This window comes from Trachypithecus francoisi, unplaced genomic scaffold (genome assembly GCF_009764315.1).
Source record: "Trachypithecus francoisi isolate TF-2019V2 unplaced genomic scaffold, Tfra_2.0 Lachesis_group8, whole genome shotgun sequence".
Lineage (NCBI taxonomy): Eukaryota > Metazoa > Chordata > Mammalia > Primates > Cercopithecidae > Trachypithecus > Trachypithecus francoisi.
Window position 1 is genome coordinate 61,918,200 of NW_022681473.1, and position 13,540 is coordinate 61,931,739.

Consider the following 13,540-nt stretch of genomic DNA (forward strand, 5'->3'; position numbering starts at 1 on the left):
CTGAGGCTGAAGAGGTATCCTGGAATGTCTAATTCCTCTGGATTCTGAACCTTCTTTCCTTGTTCATATTGATTTAGCCATCTTTGTACCCATCTTGCATTGGAAAATTGGAAGACATTAGAATTCTGGGGATTACTCTGCAAACGCAGGGAGAAGTGACAAGAAAGCACAGTTCACAGGTTTCTTGCCCAGGAATATCACACAGAAAAGCAATCTATGAGGTATCAGAAACCCTGTCCCCAAAGAACCTCAAAGTGGCCGTTGTGACTAAAAACAAACATCTCTCAATACCCTTGCATCCCCTCAAATTCTAGATTGCAAGTATATCTTGGGGGTGCTCTTTCATCCTTGCTATATAACTCAACTTTTGGCTTCACCCCAAGACTCACATTGTAGCATGAACATAGTATATTGGGGAAAGAGAACAAATTTTCCACACATAGTATACCTAATGCCATTTGTTCTCTCATATTACAACTTGAGACAAACATATTTTGGGGAAGATAAGATGATGCCAGCTATCTCAATTTAAGTCAAATCTTAACTCTGGAATTCTCAATTGACGTGACTTCTCTAGGATATTTAACATAGAAGTACAAAAGCAATTAATGACAATAAATTATACTACTTTAAAAGCCTGACATATATAGTTATTTAAATCTCACAAAAATTAGTGAAATTGATTCCATCGGCAATGTTAAATAACTGAAGTTCATCGTACTAGTCAGGGTTCTGCAGAGAAACAGAACCAATAGGATGAGTATATATAAAAATATATAAAGAATTGGCTCACATAATTATAGAGGCTGACAAATCCTAAGTTCCACAGGATGAGTTGCCAAACTCAAGACCTAGGACTGTCAATGATTTAGTTCTAGTCTGAAGACCAACAGGCTTGAGACCCAGGAACAGTCAGTGTTTCAGTTTGAGTCCCAAGGAAGGAAAAAAGCTGATGTTCCAGTTTGAAGGCTGTCAGATAATAAGGGTTCTCTGATCAGGGAGGGTCAGCCTTTTTGTGTAGTTAGGCCTTCAGCTCATTGGATGAGGTCTACCCACATTAGAGAGCAATCTGCTTTACTCGTCTGCCAATACAAATGTTGGTGTTTCTGTGGGATGTTTTAAAAATTAAGAGTGATAGACTGGATAAAGAAAATGTGGTACATATACACCATGGAATACTATGCAGCCATAAAAAGAATGAGATCATGTCCTTGCAGGGACATGGATGAAGCTGGAAGCATCATCCTCAGCAAACTAACACAGGAACAGAAAAGTACCTCATGATCTACTCATAAGTAGGAGTTGAACAATGAGAACACATGGACACCGGGAGGGGAAGAACACACACCGGGACCAGTTGGAGGTTGGGGGATGAGGAGAGGGAGACAACTAAGACAAACAGCTAATACGTGCAGGGCTAAAAACCTAGATGGTGGGTGGATAGGGTGCAGCAAACCGCCATGGCACATGTATACCTATGTAACAATCCTATACATTTTGCACTTGTATCCTGGAACTTAAAGTAAAATTAAACAAAGTAGGCAAAGACATGAAGAGACAGTTTTAAAGTCAAGAGACAATAGCTGTTGACAAGGCTGTGGAGAAATAGGAACACTTTTACACTGTTAGTGGGAATGTAAATTAGTTCAACCATTGTGGATGACAGTGTGGAAATTCCTCAAGGATCTAGAACCAGAAATACCTTTTGACCCAGGAATCCCATTACTAGGTATATACCCAAAGGAATATAAATCTATTTGCAGCACTATCTAAAATAGCAAAGGCATGAACCAACTCAAATGCCCATCAATGATAGACTGGGAGGTGTAGGTAAAATAACCACAGAAATGGACATAAACTATTTCAACTTGTGATTATACAAATTTTTAAGCAAAAACAACTTGAAAAAAGCAGTAGAATACAAATTTACAATGTGAACAACATTTGTATTTAAGTAATTTTCTTTGTATAGCTTAGATTTTTATATTAAGTTTTTTTGTAACAGCAATGATTAACCAAAGAAAAGTGTTTATATTGGTTAGGCCAACACCCAAGGGGTTTTTTGCACCCTTTTTTTGTGACCTCTCTTCAGTATCCCTCTTGGCATCCTTGAGTACCTCTGGCCCAGGGGAGAATTGTCAGAGACCTGGGGGCAGCCAAGAGCCCAGAAGCGGGGAGATGGGAATAAGTCTGTATTCCAGTCCTTGGAGGTAGAATGTGATAGGTGTAGTGGAGACTGTTCCCAAGAGGGTAACTAAATGTCCAAATGGAAGTGTGCAGGCTTCTCTGTGCAACCCTTGGGAAGTAATTGGCTGTTTTTGAGCCAAAAAAAAAAAAAGCACAGAAGAAATTGAAGAGATCAGTGGCATTGCCTCCCCTTGACAGTCAAATTTGTTCCAGCATCCACACCAGAGATGACCACTGTTAAGAAACAGAACCCAGAGCTCTACAGACAATACCCCAGTAAGTAAGTACATTCCAGAGAAGGGGCCAAAGTTATTGGAAGCAATCTCAAAGTTTCAGAAACTATATTTGCTTTTTGGTCTATCTAGGTCCTTCCTCACAGATCTAGTCAAAAGTAGAGAAAATAAGTTGAGTATAAATTGCCTGAGACTGAATCAAAGGAGAAGAGGAGCCCCAAGTGGAAGGCTTGGTTGCCTAGTATTTCTTCAGAACAGGAGAGAAAAGATTGGACTATTCCAGCCTGATCAGTCTTCTTGTCTTCTGCTTCACAGTAAGGCAGCCTTCTCTGCTGACTTTATTCTCACACTATTGACAGGTCTCTTCACTTGATTATATCCACATTAAAGAGGCTAACCACACCATGGGAAAAAATAAAGTCAAAGGTCATATGAAATAGCACTCTGTCTGAATCCGGTGGAATGGGTCAAAGAACAGGGAGGAAGAGCAGGTAAAAAGAACACAGCGCCCATTCAGAGGCTAGGCATCGTAAACCCTGGCTTTCTCTGTATATACACACACACATTTACAAACAGCTCACTTAATACATGAAGGAACTCCAAGGTAGCTATTGCTCCCCTGCATTATACAGACCAGAAAACAAAATAAACACTTTATATTGTCTAATGTCACAGAGCCAGAAACAGTAGAGTTAGTATTTGAACTTAATCTAATCCATGCTTGTCACCATAACAATCTTTCAAAATCCTTGGACTCACCATCAAAACGCCTCTCCTAGGGTTTGTGGGCATGTCACCAGTGTCCAGGTAAGGATGCCTTCAAGTGGGCTGACACAGAAAATATTTCTCTAGAGTGCTCTAGGTGCCACAACCTAGTTCAGATCACCATTTAAGATGCCAATAGGATATATGTATATGTATATGTATGCACACAATAACAATATGTTCAACTTTCTCTTGTCCCAGCTTTCTCTGGACACTTTTTGTGATGAGTAGCCACCATTGACTTACACTCACATTGAGTAATTGGGTTCCTTTCTGCTTTAGGATGGTGGTCCACCACAATTTTTGAGAAGATGTTAGGGATTCTCCTTTTATATATAAAATCGCACATTGACTAATGTTCATCTTGGATCCCTGTTCCATCCACACAGTTCCTATACTTTTACAACATCTCCTAAATCTAAGATGTTCTATGTAACAAAAACACAAGGAAATCACTCCAAATATAAAATGTAAATTTTAGTCTATTCCCATATTAAACAGCAAGAATTCAGGGAAGGGCAGGTGCTGTCATGTGCCAAGAGCTTCACACTCATCTCATTAGTTCTATAACTTATCTTTTGCAATATTCTCCCCACTTCACATATAAATAAAAGGGAAGCCACAGGTTAAGCAGTTTGCCTAGGGTAAGATGAAGGTCTGGAAGGGAAATCTGGCAAGTCAGTGCCCTGAGCAGCTGTGTGGGACTGCCTTCCAGGACCTCCTTTCCTTTCCCAACTTACCCAATGAATCCAGAAGAAAAGACTCTATGTGAATTATAACTTATTGACTTATTGAAGAATTAGAGTCACTAAAGAATCAGTTAATATGGAAAAACTCATCAACCATTAAGTTCACAAAATTTTCATATTTCTTCATATTTCTATTTAGCACTCAGTTATTGCCTGACCAAATGTTAACTCATAAAAGCATAAACTGAATGTTGGAGCCTGAATTAAGGAGCCATGAGTCTGCACAGGAAAGTTTCTTATGCTCATTTGCTATGGAAGTGTAACTGCTATTTAAATTTTAGATAAATTGAAATGTGCATGTGCTTGTTTGAGAAAATTTGGGGGAATGTGGCGACTATGGTGTCTCTTTCCCCTTACCCACCCACTCTGGTACAGACTAGAGATACCAAAGAAGGGTGATCCGGGTTAAGGGCCTCGAGGGATATAAAATTTCCCTAGGTAAAAACCAAAGAGGTAGTGAAACTTAGCAAAAATGTGTGGTGTCATGGGACTTGCTGACTAAAGGTAAGAATGGTCAGGAGGGCAGGCCTGAGACAGAGGACATGTCAGACCCTGATTCTGAACCTTGAGGATATGAACAATAGGATTCCTTGCTAGACTTTTAGAAGCATCTGAAGGACAGAGGGCAAAAAGTAGACAAGGGTTTTTATAAACTGATCTTCCTGTCTCCTCACAAGGAGGCCAAGAAGGATGTGGTCGGGCAGAAGGGTCTTGCTGCCTGTCTTATATCAGTCCATTCTTTTTTAATCCCTATTAGATGGTCAAAATATCTAGTAAAAGTTGCCCAAAGATGTATTTTTTTTTTTATGTATTTCTTTTTTATCTCAAATTATAGGTGATATTAAGATTCTGGCCAGGAAAACTTATAGATCCTGTCCTTAGAGTAAACAGATCCTGTCCTTAGAGTAAACATTTCTTAAAAACTCATATCCATTTTCATTTTGTTTAACCATCAAGTCTGGGCAACTTTAAATGTGAGTGGATCATGAGGTCAAGAGATCAAGACCATCCTGGCCAACATGGTGAAACCCCATCTCTACTGAAAATATAAAAGTTAGCTGGGTGTGGTGGCACGTACCTGTAGTCCCAGCTACGTGGGATGCTGAGGCAGGAGAATAACTTGAACCCGGGAGGCGGAGGTTGCAGTGAACCAAGATTACACTACTGCACTCTGGCCTGGTGACAGAGCAAGACTGTCTCAAAAAAAGTGGGTCCTGTGCTAAATATCTTTGATCAACTAGATTTGACAATCTGAACAAACCAATGTTAAACCCATTCAGAGAAAAGGTAATGTGCTTCCTTAGTACATTTACCATAGCACATTTTCTCTTTACATTTTTAGCAGGTTTTGATATTTTATAACCTTATTTTAAAAGCTCTTGATCATTTTTGAAGGCATAATATAAAAAAGCACAAATCTCATCCACCCAAAATCAACAGACAAAAGCTGGGTCCAAATCTTCCTAGACAGTTTTCTATTTAAGGGTGTATGTTTCTCTCTCACATCATACACTTTAATACAATTAAACCATAGTTTAATCCGCCTCCTGTTATTCCCTGACATATTATACTATGATGTGAACATTATACCAGGAAGTGCTTATCTTTTAAAATATCAATATAATCTAATTCACTGAATGGATGTACTAGAATTTAAACAATGCTTTATTTGTGGGCACATTATTCCAACTTGACATTAGTAAAAAATTTGTTGCAAACATCTAATCAATATGTTTTTTATTAGTGTTGCTATTGATCAGTGATAAGAGAAGCATATGCAGGCACTGGCTAAACACATTACATGGATTTACATTTAACTATTATATGTAGAACTCTTTTGTATTTTGTTTCCTTCAGAAAAAGTTCCTTTGAGTAAAATTATGAGTTAAAAGGGATGCATAATGTTGGGGATTTTTACAGTGTGGTAGGGTGATTTAGTAAAAATCATGAGCATGCCTATTTCTACACTTAATAGCAGGTATTGTTATGGATAATTTATTTTATAAAACACGAAATGATTTTTTTTCAAGTTGGCATTCAGAACTCTTCTTTATTATAGGCACCACCAGTCACCCTGGATGGAAATGAGAATCTAGTCTACAGTTCCCAGAAGCAGTATCACTCACAAGAGTAAAAATCTGAAACTAAGAGCTCCTGTCTCCTGGATCCCCAGGTCCCTGAATATGTTAACCCCTAATAATGCCTGCTCCGTGCCTACCTCTTTCCAGCTCACTGGCATCCCTGGCCTGGAATCCCTGCACATCTGGCTCTCCATCCCCTTTGGCTCCATGTACCTGGTAGCTGTGCTGGGGAACATGACCATCCTGGCAGTAGTAAGGATGGAGCACAGCCTGCACCAGCCCATGTACTTTTTCCTGTGCATGTTGGCTGTCATTGACTTGGTCCTGTCAACCTCTACCATGCCCAAACTACTGGCCATCTTCTGGTTTGGTGCCCATAACATTGATGTGAATGCCTGTTTGGCCCAGATGTTCTTCATTCATTGCTTTGCCACTGTTGAGTCAGGCATCTTCCTTGCCATGGCTTTTGATCGCTATGTGGCCATCTGTGACCCACTGCACCATACCTCGTTGCTCACCCATGCTGTGGCAGGTCGTTTGGGACTGGCTGCCCTCCTCCGGGGGGTAATCTACATTGGACCTCTGCCCCTAATGATTCGCCTGAGGTTACCCCTTTACCAGACCCAAATCATTGCCCATTCCTACTGTGAGCACATGGCTGTGGTCGCCTTGGCATGTGGTGACACAAGGGTCAACAACTTATATGGAATGGGGATTGGCTTCCTGGTATTAATCCTGGATTCATTGGCCATCACTGCCTCCTATGTGATGATTTTCAGGGCGGTAATGGGCTTGGCCACCTCTGAAGCCAGGCTTAAAACCTTAGGGACATGTGGCTCTCACATATGTGCCATCCTCATTTTCTACATCCCCATTGCTGTTTCCTCTCTCACACACCGCTTTGGCCATCGTGTGCCTCCCCATATCCATATCCTTTTGGCCAACCTTTACCTCCTCATCCCACCTATCCTCAACCCAATTGTCTATGCTGTCCGCACCAAGCAGATCCGAGAGACTCTTCTCCATATTAAGGCAAGGACTCAAACCAGGTGACTGTTCTATATCTTTTTATTTTAGGTTCAGGAATACATGTAAAGGTTTGTTACATAGGTAAACTCATGTCACAAGGATATGTTGTACAGATTATTTCATCACGTAGGTATTAAACTCAGTACTCAATAGTTATCTTTTCTTACGGGGCATATAATACTTAGTCATGACAGCACAAAGCTCTAACTGGGGAAGCCCATGAAATGACTGGGTCCTACCTGAACTTTGAGGATAAGAGTCTAAGAGCAATCCTAAAGTCTATTCTGTTTGATCATGGATTTTCTATACAGTATAGACCTAATATCTGAAAGTGAAGAAAATCGTGGCATGAGTTTTGTACTACAATTCCCTGTTTAACTATAAAATTAGGCAACATAAGCATACAGGCCACAGAAAATAAGATAATTTTTATCCTTTACTTTTTTGGTATAAACCTTCATTCCTCTTTGTAGAATGTTATAAAGCAGAATTTCTAGAAGGCAGAATTATGTTCTAACATCTTGGGCAGTTTACAAATTCTGTTAGTAAAGTTCTGGAAAATCTCAACTGTTGACAAGCTTTTCTGACCTTTTGGCTTGCCCCAGAAAAGGCCTTCAGTTGAGCATAAAAATAATATAAGTATGAGAAATCTTAATAGGACTTGGAGTGAGACCTTACCACCCGCAGGAATTAAAATCCTCAAACCAAGTCTTGCCCCATTTAGACAGATGAGTTTGCAATATTCTTAATCTCCTAATAATAGGGTTAGCTGAGAGCAGGGAAGAGTAGACAGAGAAGGGCATTAGAAGATTCCATTTCAGAGGCCCTGAGATTGGCATATCTGGTAGATAGGAGCCACACCAAAATAACGAAATGGCATAGAGAGAAGAAGGTAATGGGATTGTGAAGGGGGTTGGGGTAACTGATAAGCCAAAGGTGATGAGAATAGATGGAAGTCCTGTGGTGCTTGTAAACTTTGAAATGCTTCCAGATCTCACTGGATAATTCTTGTTGCTACTTCTGAATTATGATTTGACCACTTCCATTATTCACTGATCACAAAGGTTCTGTAATGAGGACTACTTCAGGCCAGAAACCTGCAGGAATTTTGTGGCAATGCATGACAAGTGGACAAGTAGAATGAAGCAGTCACTCCTAATCCTAGTGATCCAGAATTATGATTATGTACATTTTAGTTATCAGATGTTTCCAATTTTAAATCATTTAACTACATTTACAAACAATAACATCTAAGAAGGCTAAAGTGACCGATTGTAGATTAAAAATAAGTTGCTTTAGTGTTTTTAAAGACAAAATTCTAAAGAAGCCAGTAATCAAACCACAGCTAGCATATAAACTTAATATCACTCCCACGACCCCCACCTCCACCCCTGCCAAAAATGGAGGAAACTGTAATTGCATGAGCTCTTTTCTAAAGTTTAGTCTAAACCCTTGAACCCCTGACTAGTTCTAAATTTCTATGTCCTCAATCTATGCCTAACTCCAGGACCAAGTTGAGTCACATTTTAATTTTCTCTATTGTCTTGACATAAGAGGTGGTCATTCCTCCATCTTTTTCAAGGTCTCTGCAGTCCAATGTCTGAATCTAACTACTGAGAGAAGATAGGCTTCTATGAACATAAATTTAGTGCCAAATGTAATCTACTGATTAGTATCTTTTCCTCAACTCCAAATAAAAGTCTGAGCCAGAAACTTATTTTATAGATGATCTCCTAATCATAAGCCCAGGCATTGGAGAAGATGATATTCAAGTCCAGCAATAGCACCAGTCCTGAGGAAAGTGACCAGGAACTTTTGTCACAGGATATCTCCTTGGCATAATGCCTAAAATCCTTTTATACCATGTAAAGCAGAGTGTGCATATAGCGTGAGGGCTCTTAAAACCTGGTCTTAATTAAAATTAGTGGGATTAGTATTACACTAAGAACTTTCTGAAAGAATAACCTTAGAAACCCCATACCAAAGTATTTTTCCCTGGATGGTCTGCTGGGTCTACCATAGACCAAGACCAAACACCAATCATCTCTAGTGTCTTCACATGGTGTTGAATGATAGCAGATAAAGAGAATATCACTTGTGCGTATGCTACTATTCCACCCAGGGACAATCACTCATGACAAGTTCTATTACACTTGGGGTATGAGCTGAAGCACATTACAGCATTTAGTCCCACTGTCAGCAGTAATCATGGGTAGGCCTTTTCATGGTGAAGGTGTTATCTCCAAACAGGATGGAAGGGAATATACACTGGAGAATGCATATTATGAAGATAAGACAAATAAGTCCAACAATTGAATCTCTTATTCAAAGCCAATGTCACATTTCCCTGTCACACAAATGTTTCTTTCCCATCACTAACACTTAAAGTGGGAATAAAATACACTACCATCAGCCTCTTTTGAGTCTACAGGTCTTCACGGAAAAAGTAAAGATTGGGAGACAGTTGAGAGAGGAGGCATTGTTGTGATTTTATGTTCTTAACAGGTGGCTAAGAACCTCTGCTCTGAAATCAAAGAGCAGAGATGGACCTGAAACAGTATCTGTCAGACCAGACATGTTGTATAATGTAAGCCTCAGTTTCCTCTTGAAAATGAAACTAATGGCAGCCCCTTACAGATTTTTTATAAGAATGTGATAATGTAAAATGCTTCTATAGTGCCTGGCACATAAAGAATAAAAACATGCCTCTTAATACTTACCATACACTAAAAGGCACTGGGGGTTGGAGGTAATGATAATGTGAGAAGAGTAACTGGAACAAGTTCCAGGAAAGGCCAGAGAATGTTCTCATCATGACTAATGAATGTACTGACCTTGGCTTTAGAAACATCCCTCCATTTGCTTCTCTGCAGAAAGTTGTATTAAAAAAGCCAGCTTTTCTCTGCTCCCCTTGGCTGCCTGGCACCCACTCATGTACATCTGAGGCTTTTCAACTAGAGTTACACCCACCTAATCAGCTCTGTGTTGGTAAAATCAAAACACCCCTAGACAATTCCTTGTAAAACAAGCATAAATCTTATAGCCACAGAGCCAGTTATGTAAAAATATAATTGGCTTCAGATTTTTCTACATCAGCCAGAGTGGGTCTTTGAATAAACGTAAAATAAATCATAGATGACAGCCACATTATACCAAGTCCAATTAACATTGATCTTAGTCAATTCCAGTTTATAATTCATTCTGATACAATTTTCAAAACACCCCCAGGAGTTTTCCTGTCACCTTCCTGTGTTAGATTTAAATCTGCAGTAGAGGATGAAGTGGGATTTTACAAAATTGTCACAAAGGAAGTCACATGAAAGAGGAATGCTTTCTGCTTATTGTTCCTTGTCTGGCCTTTGACCCAGACGTGTCTTGTTCTGTAACATATGGTGCCCCCTCACATCATGACCTGGGGCATTGACCTCCTGGATTCTCTGGTATTGTTGATCCACTGAAATCAGTCATAGGATCCTGGAAGAGACCAGCTGGTCCACATCTGTCTGGAACCCTTCCTTCATCCTGACTGAAGGACTCTGTACAAACTGACCAGTATGATCATTCTTGCTCTCAGCCAAGCTCCTCATCTCACTGTGTCCCAGGAGCACTCAGAATTCACCCCACAGCACTGGGAGTCTTGGAAGCCTCAGCTTGAGGGTGTTGGGGGTGTGCTGATTCCAACGAATGTCTCCTCTACTGCCAGGCACCAGAGGATATTTTGTGCTTAACCTAATCTGAAGCCAGGAAGAAAAACCTATTCTACCACTTTAGATCCTTATAGAACTCTTTTCTGTATTTTGTGATCAAGACTTTTGAACTGAAAAGATAAGAATTGGATATATTTTGTCTCTGACCTGATTTGACATCTCCCTGAGGTAAATGGTGAGTTCAGAATTTGCAGAGTAGAATTGGTCACAGAAGAAATGAAAAGAATTCCCTAGGGAATTATTTGGGATGTTCTTCTTTGTCTCCATAGTTCAATGTGACCATCTTTCATAAATTACACACTGTCCTGCCATTCCTGAATATTTGGCCAGTCAGAATGGAGGCTTTTGGAGAACGATTTTTTTCCTTTCTATCATTTGCAAGCCTCAAAATTGTATTCATGGCATAGTAGCCTGTATCCTGCTAGAGAGGCTTAGTAAGAGGCCCTGGCTGTCAGGACCTTCTCTGGTTGTACTGTAGAAGTTCAGGTATTGGCCCTGAGAAATGCCTCTGTAGAAAATCTGAGAATAAAAGCCTAAATCTGAGGGATATGACCTTCTGGAAATATTGCCTGACCAACACAAACCAGTATTATGTCTTCAGTGTTTTAAAATAAACTAATCTCCTTTTTAGGAAATATGGTTGACTACTTTTGTTTTCAGCAACTAGAGAAAGTAAGTTCACATGGAACAAATAGCCCAAGTGTCCAGTTATATGACTAGCAATGATGAGTTGGAATGAGCATCTTTCTGTAAGAATATTACTTTCTGTCTCAGTCCTGATTGGTGAAATAAGTTGGATAAAGATGAATGTGATTAATAGATATATAACCATTCAAGGGATACAAGTATGAGGGAAAGGGAATAAATTTTGCCCCTTGGAATAGCTAAATTAGAAAGATAATTAGATATGTGATAGAGAAAATAGGTGAGATAATGGACTTTTACTTAGAGGAGCCACTAATATTCTCCATTTAGTTCAGCCAAGACTTATCAGATGTGTTTAATGCCAGAGGGGCTTTGTACTATGTCATCTTGACCAAGCTGGAACCATGTTACCCAGACTTCCCTTCCCTCTGTGGTTTCTGGCTAGGCTGGCCACAAAATACAGTTTTGTGATGCCAGAAGGCAGAAATGAAGCAGCAACCATTCTCTGAAGGTCAGCGTAGAGAATCTGGTACTGCTGCAGCTCATGCTCCTTACCATTGATTGCAGGTTCACCTCATTGGCTTGGGGCATCATCTGCTGTTTAAATCCCTTCCTTCTGTTTCTCCAAGTCCTAGATTAGGTACATTGTGCAGCTCTATGGTAAATAGTACCAGCTCCTTTTGAAAATCACCGACATTGTCAAGGTTTGAAATAATGAATGACAGAAATAGACTCTAGGCTGTCCTTGTGTATTCCAGTCCATCCTGGCTCGTGTTTAATTCTTACTTTCTGTCAAATCACATCCATGTTTTCTTCCTGGCTGTTAGCCCTGCTGACCTAAGGTCTCATACCTATAATAAACCTTATATTTCATATCATTCATAGTATTTCTGCCTCTTTAATCAATCCTAAGAAGCTTGATACATTGTACTTCTCTACATACCTACTCCTACCAATCAAAGACAGGAAGGAAAATCTATAGTCAGTACTACTCTGTAAACCTTTTTAGTGGAGGCACAAATTCACTTTCTCTCTTTAATGATTCCATATGTTATCTTGCCCAATCATTCTGGCAGTAAGAATGACATCTATCCACAGTGCTAGGATAGCTTGCTTCTAAAGGCTGCTTTCTCCTCTCAGATTCAGTGTTCCATAGAAATGGGATTATTTATAAATCTTTTATGATTATTCTCTTGAAGAGTTGAAGAACCAGAGAAATTGCCTCATTGTTGGGCTACCACTTGAGAATAAACCATTTTTAGATTGCCTCATTACAGACTATACATTCCCTTCATCTTTCTACACTGGAGCCTGTACTGCACTTACGTCTCCTCACTCCTAATTTGACCTATCTCCTGCTGCTCAGATGTGTTCAAGCATGACAACCTCCACAGTCTCTAAAGCATAATTGCATGGGCAGATGTTGCGGACTGAGGCTGCTGCTTCCCTTTTTTACTCTTATGAACCTAAATACTTTGGTAATCAGCCAAACGAGGCAATCATGCTCTTTATTTAGGTGCCCTTAGCCTTGAACAATGGTGAGGAGGCTAGTTTATGTGATGAACCACATACCGAATAGGCAAAAGCTGGAAGCATTCCCCTTGAAAACTGGCACAAGACAAGGATGCCCTCTTTCACCGTGCCTATTCAACATAGAATTAGAAGTTCTGGCCACAGCAATCAGGCAAGAGAAAGAAAAAAAGGGCATACAAATAGGAATAGAGAAAGTCAAACTATCCCTGTTTGCAGACGACATGATTCTATATCCAGAAAACCCCATTGTCTCAATCCCAAAGCTTCTTAAGCTGATAAGCAACTTCAAAGTCTCAGGATACAAAAGAAATGTGCAAAAATCACTAGCATTCCTATGAGAAGCAGAAACAAGCTTATGTCAAGCTGCCAACTTCCCATGACAAAGCAAACAATCAAGGAGAATATTTTCAGGAACAAGAGCTAAACTCTCTCGTGCATGGTATTCTTTCATGACCAAAGGAGTGGGAGAGAGGGGTAAGATACCATAAATCCTAAAACAAAGGTGATCTTCTCATGTTTTTTTTTAAGTTGATATTTCTACAGGAAAAACTGGACCAAGAATTCTATCCTGTTGAAAAGGAAGTAGGAGGCTTTTTTTAACTTTTAAGTTC

At 39.8% G+C, this 13,540-nt stretch overlaps 1 protein-coding gene across 1 annotated transcript; it reads left to right on the plus strand.

The window, feature by feature from the left end:
* The first annotated feature begins 6,117 nt into the window (after positions 1–6,117).
* On the plus strand, positions 6,118–7,068 carry LOC117081652 (olfactory receptor 52M1-like). Its single transcript, XM_033207846.1, has one exon. The coding sequence runs from the start codon at positions 6,118–6,120 to the stop codon at positions 7,066–7,068; it is 951 nt and encodes a 316-aa protein (XP_033063737.1).
* The last annotated feature ends 6,472 nt before the right edge of the window (positions 7,069–13,540 follow it).

Coding starts and splice junctions, on each gene's coding strand:
- LOC117081652 (XM_033207846.1), top strand. CDS start 6,118: ATGTTAACCCCTAATAATGCCTGCTCCGTGCCTACCTCTTTCCAGCTC.